At 50.7% G+C, this 17250-nt stretch overlaps 1 protein-coding gene across 4 annotated transcripts in view; it reads right to left on the bottom strand.

Moving 5' to 3' along the window:
- The window catches only part of NDRG4 (NDRG family member 4), a 51024-nt gene extending 33980 nt beyond the window's left edge, over window positions 1–17044 (bottom strand). For 2 of the 4 annotated variants that reach the window (XM_025369777.1, XM_025369778.1), the window contains exon 1: window positions 16194–16787. In XM_025369777.1, the coding sequence (XP_025225562.1) occupies window positions 16194–16230 (37 nt within the window). In that variant the 5' untranslated portion in view covers window positions 16231–16787. Of the gene's footprint in view, window positions 1–15592; window positions 15882–16193; window positions 16788–16861 lie in introns of those variants that run through there. The other 2 variants (XM_025369779.1, XM_025369780.1) reach the window with 2 other exon arrangements.
- Window positions 17045–17250: the final 206 nt, after the last annotated feature.

Raw genomic sequence — 17250 nt, 5'->3', positions numbered from 1 at the left:
ACTGATTACAAGTGACACTAATTTTTATGAATCAATAAGAAAAAAAAAACCCACCGCCAGTTAAATTAAGACATAATACTTTTCCCCCTTTTAAGTTATTTTGAAAAACATTAGGCTTGCAAAAAAATTACAACAAAACAAAAAACAAAACCAAAAAAGCACAGAAACGCAGAAATTTCCCACATACCCTTCACTCAGCTTCCCCCAATGTTATCATGATACAGAACCACAATACAATTGAGAAACCAGGAAATTAAACACTGATACATACTGTTAGGTAATATACAGAACTTACATATATTTTACCAGTTTTCCCAATAATGCCTTTTTTGGGTCTAGGACCCCACCTAGGATGCCACATCATATTTAGTTGGTATGTCTCCCTGGATAGTTTATCAGTCCATCTTTTATAACCTTAACACTTATTATTATTATTATTTTTTGAGATGGAGTCTTGTACTGGAGTGCAATGGTGTGATCTCGGCTCAATGCAACCTCTCCCTCCTGCATTCAAGTGATTCTCCTGCCTCAATCTCCTGAGTAGCTGGGATTACAGGTGCCCACCACCACGCCCAGCTAATTTTTGAATTTTTAGTAGAAACAGGGTTTCACCATATTGGCCAGGCTGGTCTCAAACTCCTGACCTCGTGATCCAGCCACCTTGGCCTCCCAAAGTGCTGGGATTACAGGCGTGAGCCACCAGCCCGGCCGACCTTGACACTTTTGAAAAGTACTGGCCAGTTAATCAGTAGAATGTCCTCGCTTTGGGTTTGTTTGTTGTTCTCTCATGATTAGACTGAGGTTATAAATTTTTGGCAAGAATACGACAGAATGAGGTGCCCTTCTCGGTTTGTATCAGCAGGCACATTATGTCAATCCTTCTTGTTACAGAGGATGTTAACCTTGATCCCTTGATAAGGAGCTCTCTGCCAGGTTTCTCCACTGAAATGTTACTATTTTTCCCTTTGTAAGCAGTGTGGGAAGATACTTTGACACTATGTAAACATCCTATGTCTCATCATACTTCCTCACCCCCTCCACCCCCTTACCCCTGCTAATTTTAACAACTATTGATTCTTGCCTACAGCAATTATTACTTTGATGGTTGCCTAATGATAATTTTCTTTTTTTTTCCTGCTGAGGAAAAGGAAAAAGATAATTTTCTATTTCCATAATCTCTTCTATGCTTATTAGAATTATCCTGTAAGAAAGAGTCATCCTGACCAGGCGCGGTGGCTCATGCCTGTAATCCCAGCACTTTGGGAGGCCAAGGCGGGTGGATCACTGTTGCAGGAAGTCAGGGACCCCGAACGGAGGGACCAGCTGAAGCCGCGGCAGAAGAACATAAATTGTGAAGATTTCATGGACATTTAGTTCCCCAAATTAATACTTTTATAATTTCTTACGCCTGTCTTTACTGCAATCCCTGAACATAAATTGTGAAGATTTCATGGACACTTATCACTTCCCCAATCAATACCCTTGTGATTTCCTATGCCTGTCTATACTTTAATCTCTTAATCCTGTCATCTTCGTAAGATGAGGAGGATGTATGTCGCCTAAGGACCCTGTGATGACTGTGTTAACTGCACAAATTGTTTGTAGAGCATGTGTGCTTGAACAATATGAAATGTGGGTGCCTTGAAAAAAGGAACAGGATTAACAGCAGTGTTCAGGGAACAAGGGAGATGGCCTTGGACTCTGACTGCTGGTGAGCCAGGTGGAACAGAGCCATATTCCTCTTCTTTCAAAAGCAAATAGGAGAAATATTGCTGAATTCTTTTTCTCAGCAAGGAACATCCTGAGAAAGAGAATGCGCACTGAAGGTAGGTCTATAGACGGCCCCCTTGAGGCAGCTGCCTTTTACGGTCGAAGCCAAAGGGATGAAATAAGCCCCGGTCTCCTGTAGCGCTCCCAGGCTTATTAGGACGAGGAAATTCCCGCCTAATAAATTTTGGTCAGACAGGTTGTCTGCTCTCAAACGCTGTCTCCTGATAAGATGTTATCATTATCAATGACAATATGTGCCCGAAACTTCATTAGCAATTTTAATTTTGCCCCATTCTGTGGTCCTGTGATCTCGCTCTGCCTCCATTTGCTTTCTGATATTTTATTACCTTGTGAAGTATGTGATCTCTGTGACCCATACCCTATTCGTGCACTCCCTCCCCTTTTGAAAATCGCTAATAAAAACTTGCTGGTTGGCCAGGCGCGGTGGCTCATGCCTGTAATCCCAGCACTTTGGGAGGCCGAGGCGGGTGGATCACGAGGTCGGGATTTCGAGACCATCCTGGCTAGCATGGTGAAACCCCATCTGTACTAAAAATACAAAAAATTAGCCAGGCGTGGTGGCAGACACCTGTGGTCCCAGGTGCGTAGGAGGCTGAGGCAGGAGAATGGTGTGAACCCGGGAGGCGGAGCTTGCAGTGAGCTAAGATCGCGCCACTGTACTCCAGCCTGGGCGACAGAGCAAGACTCCATCTCAAAAAAAACAAAAAAAAAAAAAACCAAAAAAAAACCTTGCTGGTTTTACAGCTCAGGGAGCATCACAGAACCTGCTGATGTGTGATGTCTCCCCCGGACACCCAGCTTTAAATTTCTCTCTCTTGTGCTCTTTCCCTTTATTTCTCAAACCAGCCGAGACACCTAGGAAATAGAAAAGAACCCACGATAAATATCGGGGGTGGGGTTTCCCCCGACAGATCACGAGGTCAAGAGATCGAGACCATCCTGGCTAACACAGTGAAACCCTGTCTCTACTAAAAAATACAAAAAATTAGCCAGGCACTGTGGCGGGTGCCTGTAGTCCCAGCTACTCGGGAGGCTGAAGCAGGAGAATAGCCTGAACCCAGGAGGTGGAGCTTGCAGTGAGTCAAGATAGTGCCAGTGCATTCCAGCCTGGGTGACAGAGCGAGACTCTGTCTCAAAAGGAAAAAAAAAAAAGAGTTGTCCTTTCTCCTCCTTTATTCAATTACTTATTTATATCAATATGGATTCATGGATATTTATTTTACCCTGTGGGTTAAAAGCCATTGCTATCATTATTTCATTGTTCAAACTGGGCCAGGTTTGGCCACTGGGAGTTCCCTCAAGGTGGCTCTTGAATGCTTTCAACATGTACCCATTATTTTTTGAGTTTCAAATATTCTAGCCTCATTACATGTTCTAAACTCATCTTGTACTTTCTCTGCCTCAACCGTGAAATCAACCATTTCTCCAAGGAGCCCTAGTTCCCTTTATTGGAGAATGATGTTTAGAAACCAAGATCTGGACACCAGGTGTGCTCACTGCTACTGCGGTGTCATTGGTCTAGGCCCTCTCAGCAGGCAGAGCTATGAAACGTATGCAAGATACTAACACACACAATTTACTTCTAAATATATATATATCTCTCTCCATATATATCAGATATATATACATCTGCAATCTGGAATTTATACTGATACCTTTAACTCTACTTCAACACCACAGAGTGCATTCTAGCTTCCCCACTTTGATTGCAATTTTTTTTCCTCCAGTGGTGAGAAACCTGGCTCTCACCCATAATATTTCTGCTTATTTGTTCATTCCTGGGATACATTCAAAATAGTGTCAGAACTGCTCCTTCTATGATGAGTTCCCTGTCATTCAGGGTTTTTTTGTACTTACTGAAAGAACTCTTTTAGAATATATTAGATCCAGATTTTAAAAAGGCATCTATCGCTCTTGTAAATTTTTAAAAAGGCAAATATAACTGAAATAAATTGTTTAAGGGATTCCTTTTCACATTTCGAGTCCAATGTCTCTTAATCTCTCTATCTTGGAGTTTTTAATGCTGTGCTATTCCACACAGCCTGGGCTTCTCCAGCATCAAGAATGCTCTACTACTATCTCTGGGATTTCCTTCTGAGCTGCCGACATCCACTCACAAATTCTGATGTTCGTGTGATGGCAGTAACAGCATGATGCCCCCCTTGCCAACAGAGACTGTATGATGCATCCCAATCTTAGAGATGTTAAAGTACGTAAAAAAAAGGTGCATCTTAGAAAGGACATAACATAGCTCTTTCATAAAGTAAGAAGGTGATATATAGCACCAACGTGTAAACTGTTTCTCTACACAACACGACTCCAGGTGTTATGCACAGACATTACAGTAGACACAATAGGTCTCTAATTCTAAGACCAAGGGCAAGGGAGATGGAACTAGAATTCCAGTAACACATTCCATCTGGGCAGCTTCTATAAGGAACTAGTGAAAGATTCCTCCTGCAGCAGAGACTGCTAATTGTCCCCCCATATCTGTTCTCCCCTTCTTCCTGAATAACAATCCCCATATTTTAGATGAGTAGGTGGACGATGGGAATAAAGTTTGTTTATGATGCCGCGATGTTCTGCCAGTGAGAGGTAAATGGAAGCACGGGACTTTTAGGCAGTGTTCTTAAAAGGGCGTGGTGGCTTATGCTTATAATCCCAGCACTTTGGGAGGCTGAGGGGGGCGGATCACCTGAGGTCAGGAGTTTGAGACCAGCCTGGACAACATGGCAAAACCCCATCTCTACTGAAAATACAAAAAGTAGCCAAGCATGGTGGCACGTGCCTGTAATCCCAGCTACTCAGGAGGCTGAGGCAGGAGAATTGCTTGAACCTGGGGGATGGAGGTGCAGTGAACTGAGATCATGCCACTGCACTCCAGCCTGGGTAGCAGAAGACTCTGTCTCAAAAAAAAAAAAAAAGTGGGGGAGACACGGCCAGGCGCGCTGGCTCATGCCTGTAATCCCAGCACTTTGGGAGGCCAAGGCAGGTGGATCACGTGAGGTCAGGAGTTCAAGACGACCAGCCTGGCCAACATGGCGAAACCCCATCTCTGTTAAAAATACAAAAATGAGCCGGGTATGGTGGCCGGCACCTGTAATCCCAGCTATACGGGAGGCTGAGGCAGGAGAATCACTTGAACCTGGGAGGCAGAAGTTGCACTGTGCCAAGATCATGCCACTGCACTCCAGCCTAGGCAACAGAGTGAGACTATATCTTAAAAAAAAAGAGCTTGAACTGCCATTTTAGGCTCAAAGGCAGGATTCTAAAGGTGGCAAAGTAGCGATATAGAATAAAGAGTCAAGGTACCTGAGAATCATGAAGCCATGATTTGGGAATCCTCTATTTTGAGATCCTGGTTATGAAAGAGAAAAATATACTTTTATCTTGCTTATTATTATCATGGGTTTTCTGTTACACACAGTTGACGCTAATCTGAACTTGGGATATTTTTCTTGGAGACCCACCCTATCGTCCTAAAGGAAGTCAAGGAAAAAGGAAAGGGTGGGGCTTTCCCAAAGAAAAACAGGGAAATGCTAAAGCGAACCTGCAACTTCCTCTCTCCGGCAGGCAGCATAATCCATGATGCCATTCTCTCCCGGCAGTTTAAACCGGCGAGCAGCCCCTCGTAACCCACACCTCACAAGCTCACAATAATTGTACTGACATGGGTAACCATGACCTACATTAAAAGGTTAAAAGCAATTGGCACTTTTTGTCACAAATTCTCACATTTCTTTTACACAGGTGCCTCACGCAATTCAGCTGTGTATCTTTGCCTAATCTGGCAAATTTCCCAGATACACGTATCCTGGATCTTTGGGCAAGATTCAAACACGTAAACTGAGGCAATGAATCTTCTTTGGCACAGGAGTCTGCAATACAGTCTCCAGTAAACAGAGAGCCTGAGGGGCATCTTTCTTACTGGGCATTTTTGTCACGGAAAGCCCCATACTTCTCTGAAATGCCTAATTTATTAGCATTTGAGGAATGACATTCATCTGGCAGAGAGGGACTCTGTTCCAAGCAACTCCCAGAGCTTTCCTGCCTCAAATGCAATGTCTGCAGAGGGGGCTACCTGCACTTGGTCCCCACCTGACACCGAGGTCCTTTCTTCTAACAGCACCTGGGTTTCCTTTTGGGAAACCTCCCTTCCCCATGCTCAGTACATGTGTTTCGGGCCTGAATGATCATACCCCAGGAGTGGCCCAGGCCTAAGGCATTCATTCATTCACCAGATACTGATTTGGCACCTACTGCATTCTAGGACTGGAGATAAAATACTGACCATTATAGACAAACATATCTACCTTCGGGAGCTTTCTGGGTGCTGGGGGGGAGGCAAACAATCAACAAACCTAGGTAAATTCAAGGCATGTCAGACGACCTAAGAGCAAAGCAGGAAGCAGCTTCACAGGAGGGGAGAGGGAGGGATGTAGAACAGGGTGGTAAGAGTGAGAAGCCACCTGCTGAGAAGGGGATACGAGCAAGACTTGAAGAAGATCCAGGAGTGAGCCTTGGGATGTCGGGAAGGGCACTCAGGGCAGGGGGAACAGCAAGTGCAAATGCCAGGAGGCAGGCGCCTGCAGGTTTGAGCAAATGAAAGGAAGCCAGCCAGGCGCAGTGGCTCACGCCTGTAATCCCAGCACTTTGGGAGGCTGAGGCAGGCAGATGGTTTGAGGCCAGGAGTTCGAGACCAGCCTGGCCAACATGGTGAAACCCCGTGTCTACTAAAAATTGTTACAAAAGTTAGCCGGGCGTGTGGTGTGTGGTGCACACCTGTAATCCCAGCTACTTGGGAGGCTGAGGCAGGAGAATCACTTGAACCTGGGAGGCAGAGGTTGCAGTGAGCCGAGATTGCACCACTGGACTCCTGCCTGGGTAACAGAGACTCTCTCTCTCTCTCTCAAAAAATAAAAAGAAAAGAAAAGTAACAAAGCCAGGGTGGCTGGAGCAGAGCGAGCCAGGAGGCGAGGAGATGAGGACAGGGGTGGTAAGGGTTGGGGTGCTCGTCCCGTTCAGCCCTGAAGGTTGTTAGGGAGACTTTGGCTTTTACTCGGAGTATAAACATGCACTGGAGGGTTTTGAGCAGACGGGTGATGTGATACAATTTTCATCATGCAGGACTCCCCCTCCTGCAATGTGCAGAATAGACCTGGGGGGTTAGGGCGGAAATGGGGAGACCAGTTATTGAGGCGCTGCTGGCTTGCCACACAGCGGTAGTGCAGGAGGTGGCCGAAGTCCTCAGCTTCTGGTATGTTCTGAAGGTAAAGCTAGAGGGACTCATGGATCCATCGGACATGGGCGGGAGAGGAAGAGGAGTTAGGGTGACTTGGTGGAGCCACGGAGAGGTAGAGCTACCGTTTATGATTTAGGGAAGAACTTGTGAAGAAGAGGTTTGGGGGAAAGATGAGCGGTGTGGTTTTAGACCTGAGCCAGGTGGAGCTGCCCATGGGCAGGTGGATGTAAGAGTTTGTGCTTCAGGTTGGCACGGTGGCTCAGGCCTGTAATCCCAGCACTTTGGGAGGCCAAAGTGGGAGGATTACTTGAGCCCAGGAGTTCAAGACCAGCCTGGGCAACATAGTGGGACCCTGTCTCTACAAAAATTTAAAAATTAGCTGGGCGTGGTGATGCATGCCTGTGGTCTCAGCTACTTGGGGGTGAGGGCTGAAGTGTGAGGATCACTTGAGCCCAGGAGATCGAGGCTGCAGTGAGCTGTGATCATGCCACTGCACGCCAGCCTGGGCAACAAAGACCCTGCCTTCCTAAAGAAAGAAATGAAGGGAAGAGAAAGGGAGCAAGGAGGAGGAGGAATGGAGGGGAGAGGAGGGAAGGAGAATACATAATGCAGTTTAAAAAAACAATTTGTACTTCAGAACCTTGGGAGGAACCACTTCAAAGATACCATAGAGAGAATAGATGAGGTCATCTAGGGAGTGAACGAGGACAGGGAAGAAGGTGTCCCAGCAGTGAGCCCCAGAAGGCAATGAGGAGAAAGCAGCAAAGCCAGTGAGAAGCCACTGAGGCAGCAGACACCACCGAGGGGTGGAGTGGCCTGGAAACCAAGTGGACCGAGCCCTGGGCCCCATCCCAAAGGCCTTTGCTGGAATCCTTGGAGAGGGGAAGCTCTTCCCCAGCAATGGGGTTTTCAGGAGGATAGTCTGTGAGCCAGCAACCACACTGCCCTTGCGAGGAAGGGCCTGACTTAGAGCTCAACAAATCCAGAGAACCAAACTAATAGGAATGAGGGAGAGAGAGACAGAGCCCGATGGCCCTGTGTCCACTGTGCTGGCCGGGGACAGCCCATGTTCCTCTCTCTGTATCACTCTAAGTTCGGTTTCTGTCACTTGCGCCCAAGACACCTCACGTACCTTCTAAGTTATTTTCTCCTGCGTGGTCCTGGGGGGCCGGGTGAAGCCAGCATCCTGCCTCTCCCTTTGGCAATCACACACAGGCAGCCGGGCCCCAGTGCAGAGTCAGAGGGCCCTACGTGCTTGATGGCAGGCCTTTCCCACCACGCTCGAATGGCAACACCATGCTCCACTCCAGGGTAGTTCAGGCCTTTCCCAACCCAGGCACTTTCACTAAGCTGTGATGGGGAAAAGCACCCCCAGGCCATCCTGGTCATCCTCCTGGGTGCTCACCTTGGGTTGTGGGTTGCAGGGGACCTCTGGGTCATCTCTGACAACGGCTCCTCTGCTCTGTCCGCATGGGCCAAGCACAGTGTGAATACTCTGCAGCTGGTAAAGACTTTGGGCGCAGTGGGCTGAGCGCACTTCCTTTATGGAAGAGGCAAAGGCTGGTGCGAGAGCTCTTCCAAAAACCTGAAGGGGAGCCTGCTGGCTTCCCTCTCCCTACCCCAGAGCCCAGGCCCCACCAGCACATTTATCCTCCAGAACACCAAGTGGCCAACATTGTTAAAAGTCACTTCTGGCATCCCTAGAGCTGTCAGGAAACAATTTGGGGTGCACACAGTATGATCCTAGGGATTGCAAACACTGGACTTGGTTATGGGACTATTCCACTCCCTGCTGTCTCTCTCTCTCTCTGGGGAGAAGACACCCCAGAAATATTCCCTCTGTCCCCTCCAAAGAGGCTGGCTCCCTACCTTCCCCATCTCACTGCCTAGGACGGGTCCTATCAGCAGACACACAGCACCTGCCCTGCCACCCCTGCCAACAGGTGAACTGAAGCAGCATCTAGGGCCCCAGGGGTATTTGTTATGGGGATTAAGACACCCAATCACGCTGGCTGGCAGATACATTCCACCTGTGGTTTGGAATCTAAAGCACTGAGGATTAAGAGGCGGGGAGGGGGTGGTGTATGATGAGAGCTTTCCTGGCTCTGTGAGGAGACCAGGTTTATGCTAGGCTGGGTGGAAGTGCTCATCCCACTTAGGTTTGTGTGATGCTCTTCAGTTTACATAACAGTGTCATGGTGCTCTCCCAGCTGATCCCTTGACTACCCTGGGGGCAAAGCCAGGCTCAGGTCAAGGTAACACAGTCAGAGAGATCAGAACGAGGCTTGCAGACTCCAACCCACGGTGCTGCCCTCAGTGCAGGCTGAGGCATGAGTCTGATCTGCACACACCCCTGCTGCTTTCCTGTGGCTGCTATAATAAATCACCACAAAATTGGTGGCTTAAAGCAGCACACATTCAAGCTGAGATCGTGCCACACTGCCCTCCAGCCTGGGCAACAGAGTAAGACCCTGTCTCCAAAGGAAAAAAAAAAAAAAAAGCAACACACGTTCATTCTCTTATAGTTCTGGAGGTCAGAAGTCCAAAATCAATTTCTCTGGGTTGAAATTAACATGTTGGCAAGCTGTCTCCCTCCAGAGGTTCTGGGGAGAATCTGTTCCCCTGCCTTTTCCAGCTTCCAGAGCTGCATTCCTTGGCTGGCAGCCCCTTCCTTCACCTTCAAGTCCAACAGCAGAGCTTCTTGCTGAAGCAATCATATCTCCTCTTTTTCTGTTTTTGAATATCCCTTGCTTCCCTCTTTTTTTTTTTTTTTGAGATGGAGTCTTGCTCTGTTGCCCAGGCTGGAGTGCAGTGGCACGATCTTGGCTCACTGCAACCTCTGCCTCCCAGGTTCAAGCGATCCTCCTGCCTCAGCCCCCTTAATAGCTGGGATTACAGGCACGTGCCACCATGCCTGGCTAATTTTTGTATTTTTAGCAGAGATAGGGTTTTGCCATGATTGGCCAGGCCAATCTTGAACTCCTGACCTCAGGTGATCCACCCACCTCGGCCTCCCAAAGTGCTAGGATTACAGGCGTTAGCCACCGCACCTGGCCCTGCTTCTCTCTTATAAAGACACATGTGGTTTCACTTAGAGCCCGCCTGAATAATTCTGCAAAACAGCTCCAACTCAAGATCCTCAATCATGCCTGCAAAGCCTCTTTTGCCACATCAGGTAACATTTACAAGTTCTAGCGATTAGGATATCTTTGGGGGCTATTATTCAGCCCAACACACCCTCCCTCCAAAGTTCCCATGGCTCCACCTTTGCCTCTGTTTTTCACTTTGCTGGTTCCTCCTCCTTAGACTTTAAGGAAAGCCAACTTCGCATCCACCTTGAACCATTCCCCCTCCTGTCCTTTTCCTCTCTGTCCACTGGACTCCAGCTCGTCTTCAGAATTCCCACGGGATTGGTTCTTATCAGCATCTAGTGCTTTGCATTAATTTTTAGTTTTTTTAAAATATTAGCCTCCAGATGAGAATTTTTTCGTTTTTAAAAACAGAATTTGAGTTTCTTGTAACACACATTCACTGAGAAAAATGAGAAAAACAGAAGACCAAAAACAAGAAAGTAAAAACCGCATGCAATCCTGTTAATAGAAGCAGCCACTATTAATGTGTCTCTAATACAAACCAACAGAAAATATGTTTCAAAACATCTGTTGGACTCTGGAGTCAAGATATTCTGGTTCAAATTCCAGCCAGCCACTCACCATCTGTGTGCTCTTTGGCAAGTTACTTAACCCCTCTGTGCCTCACTTTACCTATCTGTAAAAAAGAAGAAATGATAGCACATACCTCCTAGGGTTGTTATGATGATGAGTTAACATACAGCATGTGGTTAAGACTGTGCCTGGCACACAGCAAATGCCATATACGTGTGAGCTGTCATCACCATTAGTATTATACTATTTAAGGGGACATCTGTTCAGATGGATAAATAACCTTTGGCAGTATAATTCGTAGCTACCTGGGGTTCTCTGGTATGAATGCACTGCTGCTCTACTGTTAGGCATTTAGGTTGTTTCCAGTTTTTTTCTTTTTTGCTTCTATAAACAATGAAGGGATAACCATCCTTGAACAAACACCTTTGCACACATCTTTATTTGTTCCTAAAAACTCAACTGCTGAGTCAGAGATCACACATATTTTTAAGCTATTGATACATCATTGCCAACCTGACCTTTATAATTCTCTACCCAGTGGAACAGCATGCCCCTCTCCCCACACCCACCCTCCCTGGGCACACCCAATGACCCTCATGTCTCCCCTCTCCTCCAAGGGACCACATTTCCTTACTCAACCATATATGTGTCCCCACATCAACATCACAGCACCCCAGTGAAGCAGAGAAGCAGATGAACTGGAAGTGAGGATTCAGGGTCCTGCTTTCAGCCTCCTAGGGCAAACCCATGCCTCAGTTTCCACATATGTAAAATGTGGGTCAACACATCTGCCAACAAACACTAAAATCGTCTATAAAATTGACTGGGGCTAGATATTCCATGGATTCAAATGAAGCCAAAATTCTAAACAACAGGTAAAACTTTTGTTTCTTAATCACACATCAAGTATATTTTTTAAAATTTCCAAGATCCACTACTGAGGCTCCCCAGGGACCATTTCAGAGCCCAGATCTGCCATTTTAGAGCTCTGACTCTGAACCATTTTGGAAACATACTGCTCGAGTGCCGACGTGCAGAAACAATTGCCTTCCTACTTGCGAAAAGACCAGTGTCCCACTTTCACATATCACACTAAAAAACAAAAAAATCACCCAGCTACCAAAGGCACCAGGAATCTGCCCTCTGAGAATTGTAATGAGCTCGTGTGAGGTGTGACCGTGTCCTGGGCTCCCTCACAAGTATCATCTTGGCTCCCCACAATATATATATTTTTGAGACTCACTCTGTTGCCCAGGCTGGAGGGCAGTGATGCAATCTCAGCTCACTGCAACCTCTACCTCTCAGGTTCAAGCAATTCTCCTGCCTCAGCCTCCCCAGTAGCTGGGACTACAGGCACACACGACCAAGCCTGGTTCATTTTTGTATTTTTGGTAGAGAAAGGGTTTTGCCATGTTGACCAGGCTGGTCTAGAACTCCTGACCTCAGGTGATCCACCCATCTGGGCCTCCCAAAGTGCTGGGATTACAGGCATGAGCCAACTGCTTTGGCCTCACACTGTTAATGAGGGCTATTATTCCCATTTTACTGATAAGACTGAGGCTGAAAGAAGGTAAGAATTGCCCGGGAGCTGAGAAGCAGAGAGGAGACCCTGAAATTCACATCCTCCGATTCCAAAACCCCTGCCTTCCTTGTCCTTGTTGCAGCAAGACCCCCCTGAGGGGCCTGGAAATGGCCTCGATAAGCATTCGTGATTTATGAAGCCTCCAGATGGACCCCAACAGCCTCCTCTTCTTGCCAGAACAAAGAGACATGCTGGGTCTGGGCACGACAACCCACGGGTCTCCTTCTAGTCCCATATGTGAGGGGGTACCTGGCCTTCCCCACGATGTCAGAGCTGTAGGTGTCTGGCTGGAAGGGCCCCAACCTGAGGCCATGCCACTCTCACAGGAACCTGACACCTAAGTAGGGTCCCCCAGAGACACATCTCAGAGAGGCCTGGACTGTTGGGAGAACCCAATGAAGGAACTGGAACACCCTGGGGGGAGGGAATCTGGAAACTGGAGCACAGCGGGAGGAGAAGGGGCCCCCAGCACCATGATGGAGTGCACTGGGGAGGCAGCCTGAGGACGCCAGCTCCGCGACTCTCATCTACTGTCCGCCTGCCAGAAGCTGCACTTGGCATCTTGCACACACTCACACCTAATCTCCAAAGGCCCCAGCCAGCTGGGCACCACGACGATCCCATTTTACAGATGAGGAAAGTGAAGTGTGGAACAGCTATTAGACTGTCCTAAAGCCAGGCAGGTAGAATGCCATGGGACAACTCCCGGCTCAGGGCTCGGTTCTGAATCCAGCGCTGCCTCTTCTGAGAAATAGGAACGTGAGGAAGTCACTGACTTACTGGCAAGACAGGCAAGATAATAAAATAGGAGAATGTGAAAAGTACACAGAACTAAATCGGTATGAGTTTGTTTTTGTTTTTTTTTTTTTTTTTTTGAGACAGAGTCTTGCTCTGTTGTCCAGGCTGGAGTGCAGTGGTGCAATCTCGGCTCACTGCAACCTCCCTCTCCTGGGTTCAAGTGATTCTCCTGCCTCAGCCTCCCAAGTAGCTGGGACTATAGGCATGCGCCACCACGCCCAGCTGATTTTGTATTTTTAGTAGAGATGGGGTTTCATCATGTTGGCCAGGCTGGTCTTAGAATTCCTGACCTCAGGTGATCTGCCCGCCTCGGCCTCCCAAAGTGCTGGGATTACAGGTGTGAGCCACTGCACCCAGCCTTCAATATGAGTTTTTAAAATTCAGTAAAACAATTTCTGAAGGCTGATGTTGGGGCAGGGAGTTAGAAGCCTCTAAAGAATTATCCTAGAGACATAGACGCTGAGCGGGCTGTGTGAGCCTAGCCTCAGTCAGCAGCCCTTGAGCATTTGCTGTGTGCCACCACAATAAAGTGGCCACCTCCCAGACTGTGACCTGCTTGTCATCCAGTGGGGGTGATGGGTCAAATTTCATAGACGCAGGAGAGCAGGGATAAAGGAGGGTGGGGACAGATCCAAATGCTCTAGGGGCCAACCAGCCAGAACAGGTGGGGCCCAAGAGGTGCCCACCAGGGTCTAGGTCCCAACCACGTGTGTTGCCTACACTATCTGAGCAAGCCTCACACCATCTCTTAGAGACAGGGGCCAACAGTTCCATCTTTAAGATGAGAGGGCTGAAGTCAGAGAGGTTAAGGAAAATGTCTGAAATCACACAGCTGGCTACTGATGGGGTTGGATTTAGAATCCAGATCTGTGAGAAAAGGAAGAGGACAGAGAGGAAGGGCTGTGAAGACCACAAAATAGCAACAGAAAGGATGGGCTGTCTCCCAGGGCCGGGTTGCAGGTGCAATGGGAGCCTGTGACTGAGGACAGTGACTGAGAGGGGCCTCATCCACCCTGGCCAGGGACTTAGAAAGTCCACCAGAATCTGGTGAGCCCATCTGGTGAGGGAAGAGGGGTCCTGACTCCTCTACCCAGGAGATAAGGGAACAGTGCTGAGGGAAGAGGGGTCCTGACTCCTCTACCCAGGAGATAAGGGAACAGTGCATGGGGTCTCCAAAGTCTAGACCCCTCCTTGAGCCCCCTACACGTCTCCTGTGAGCATTTCTCATCCAGGCCCTTTGGGGGCAGGAAGATGGGGAGGAGAGAGGAACCAGGAGATCTGTTCACCATGCAGGGCTCTAAAAACCCATGGTGGGGGCCAGGTGCAGTGGCTCACGCCTGTAATCCCAGCACTTTGGGAGCAGGAATCACATGAGATCAGAAGTTTGAGACCAGCCTGGCCAACACGGTGAAACTCATCTCTACCAAGAACACAAAAATTAGCCATGCATGGTGGCGCGTGTCTGTAATCCCAGCTACTCGGGAAGCTGAGGCAGGAGAATCCCTTGATCCTGGGAGACGGAGGTTGCAGGGAGCCGAGACTGTGCCACTGCACTCCAGCCTGGGCGACAGAGTGGGACGCCATCTCAAAACAAAACAAACAAACAAACAACCCATGGAACTGTAAGCCTTCCCAGGGGGTTAACAAGTTCAGTGGCCTGTGCTGTTCCCTTCCAAGTTGGGTGAGCTGGGCCTGCCTTAAGTGGGCTCCACAAAGAAAAAGTTGGCAAGGGATTGGAGGAGGTGCCAGCCCCGTGGCTAACTGGGCACAGCGCTGGCACTTCTGAGCACCCAGCCCGTTTCCAGTGTCCCAGGAACAGCCTGCACCTTCCCTTCTCTACAAGTCTGTCACGAGCTATTGCTGCTTTATTTATTTATTTTTTTGTAAAGATGGGGTCTCCCTATGTTACCCAGGCTGGTCTTGAACTCCTGGCCTTAAGCGATCCTCTGACCTCGGTCTCCCAAAGTGCTGGGATTACAGGCATGAGCCACTGCGCCTGGCCTGCTACTGCTGATTTAATAAAACCTCACCCCCACCCCCACCTTTTAGCCCCTCCCCCCCAACACACACGCACATTCCAGGCCATTCAGCCTCCATACCTCTCCCGGATCAAGCCTCTCTCACAGCCCAGAGCATGGGCCAGTCCCTTGATCCTGAACCCATAATGCCACCTCCGTCTTCATTAACAGAAATTGTTTTTCGAGATCTTCAAAAGCTGCCCCCAACTCAGATTCCACCCTGTTTCCTGAGTGCACCCACAGCCTTGTAACAGGGCTCCTGGGCTCTGCTCCCTCATCGGCCATTAAGGTCCTCGAAGGCAGTGATCAGCCCCCTCCCCCAAGTGTCGGAGGACACTTACTGGAATCTGTGCTCATCTGACATACATGGATGGAGCACCTACAAGTCCCAGGCCTGGAGGAAGCCGGGCTGCTTTCCTTTCCTCCTGTCTGGGTCTCTCCACACCGGGGAGAACACAGAAGTCACTCCTCGAATCCTCCCCTGTCCCTTTTCCACCTCCTTTTCCTGACCGTTCTCTCTTGCTCTCCAGCCACTGCCCCCTGGATGTGAGTTTCCAGCAGGGCAACTGATCACGTCTCCAGAGGGACTCCAAGGCTGAGGGTCCCCAGTTAGTAGGGTCCAATCTGGCTTCCCACTTCCCAGGCCACTTGGCCTCCGCTCCCAGCAAGAAACTTCTCCCCCCCAGAGAAAGACGGCCCAGATTGTCACAGGGGGCAGAAATAAGAGGTTCATGGCGCGGGTCCTGCCAGGAGCCCACGGGTCCTTTCTTAGAGGACAAGCGACACTGATTGGAGGGCAAGAGCCCTGAGCTAGCTTTCAGGGTCCTGACCCGAGCTCCGCTGGTCAGAGACCCCAAGGGGCCACCACCTGACCGGTGCTCCTGCAGCCCGGACGCCGGCGCCAGGGACTCGCCACAGCCTCAAGCCCTCTCCTGGGGCCGGGCTCCGCACAGAAACAGGTAGCACAAAACTAGGAATTAGTGGGGATCCGCACCCCTTCCTGCTCGGACCCGAGCCGCCCCAGTCCCCGGCCGCCGCGCCCGGAGCCCGCTCCAACTCGGAAAGTGGCGGGCGGCTGCGGGGCAGGCGGGCGGTACCTGTGAGCAGCTCCAGCCGGTGTCCCAGCACCTTCATCTCGGCGCCTGGCGCGGCCCGGCTCTGGGTGGCGGCGTCGGGGCAGCGCGCTCCGCCGAGCCGGGGAGAGGAGCGCGGGAGACCCGGAGCGGAGCGGCAGGAAAGCGCGGAGCAAAGCGGGAGGAGCAGCTCACAGCAAGGAGCGCTCTCCCGCCCCCAACGCCGCGCTCCCCCCTCCAAAACGGTTTAAAAAAATCCACCAATTGCATGGCCGCGCACCCCCAAAAGGCACCCGCCGCCACCTGGTCCGGGTGAACTCCAGGAGGCGGAGGGAGGGCGCGGGGTGGGTGCGGTGACACCGCGGGAGGGGTCCCCCGAGCCCGCCGCCCGAACAAAGAGACTCGCCGCCTCCGGGCGTCGCGGTTGGGGGCGCGCGGACGGCGGCTGGGTGTCCCCAGCGCAGCTGGGAAGGCGAAGAGGGAGAGCGGGGGCCGCGGGCAGGAGGGGGCGCCGTCCCTGCGGAGGCGAAATGTGGCGGGAGCCAGTGGGTGCGGGGCTCGCGGGGCTGGGGTTGTGCGCGGGGCTGGGGTCGTGCGCGGGACTGTGCTGGGTTGGGCGGGGACGCGCGCAGCAGCCGCAGTGGCTAGAGGAACGGGACCTGGGCGCAGGGGCTAGGGCGCCGCCGACTCACCGCGGAGATGCGGGCGAGACAGACGCGCAGGCGGGTAGCGGGGCCTCGGCGCCGCCGACGCGCGGGTGCAGGTGCGGGCAGCCGGGAGCCCCTCCGCGTGCCCGCGGCTGCCGGGGCGGAGGCCGGGCTGGGGGCGGTGCGCCGTGGGGGGCGTGCCAGCGTGGGTTTGGCGGGTGTGGGCGCTCGGCCAGCGGGGCGGCGCCCGACCTGGGGCTGGCCCCGGACGGACCACGATACCTCGCGCGTGGTTTCCGCCTCCTGCGCGGCTGGTGCGCCCGGTGGGCCCGTGGGCCGGTGGGCCGGTGGGCCGGTGGGCCGGTGGGCGGGCGGGCCGGAGGGCGAGCGGGGACCGCGACGCGGGAGCCTGGGGGCACACCCTGATCGATCCG

Source organism: Theropithecus gelada, chromosome 20 (assembly GCF_003255815.1).
Source record: "Theropithecus gelada isolate Dixy chromosome 20, Tgel_1.0, whole genome shotgun sequence".
Taxonomy (NCBI): domain Eukaryota; kingdom Metazoa; phylum Chordata; class Mammalia; order Primates; family Cercopithecidae; genus Theropithecus; species Theropithecus gelada.
This window is presented reverse-complemented; position numbering and strand designations above follow the sequence as displayed.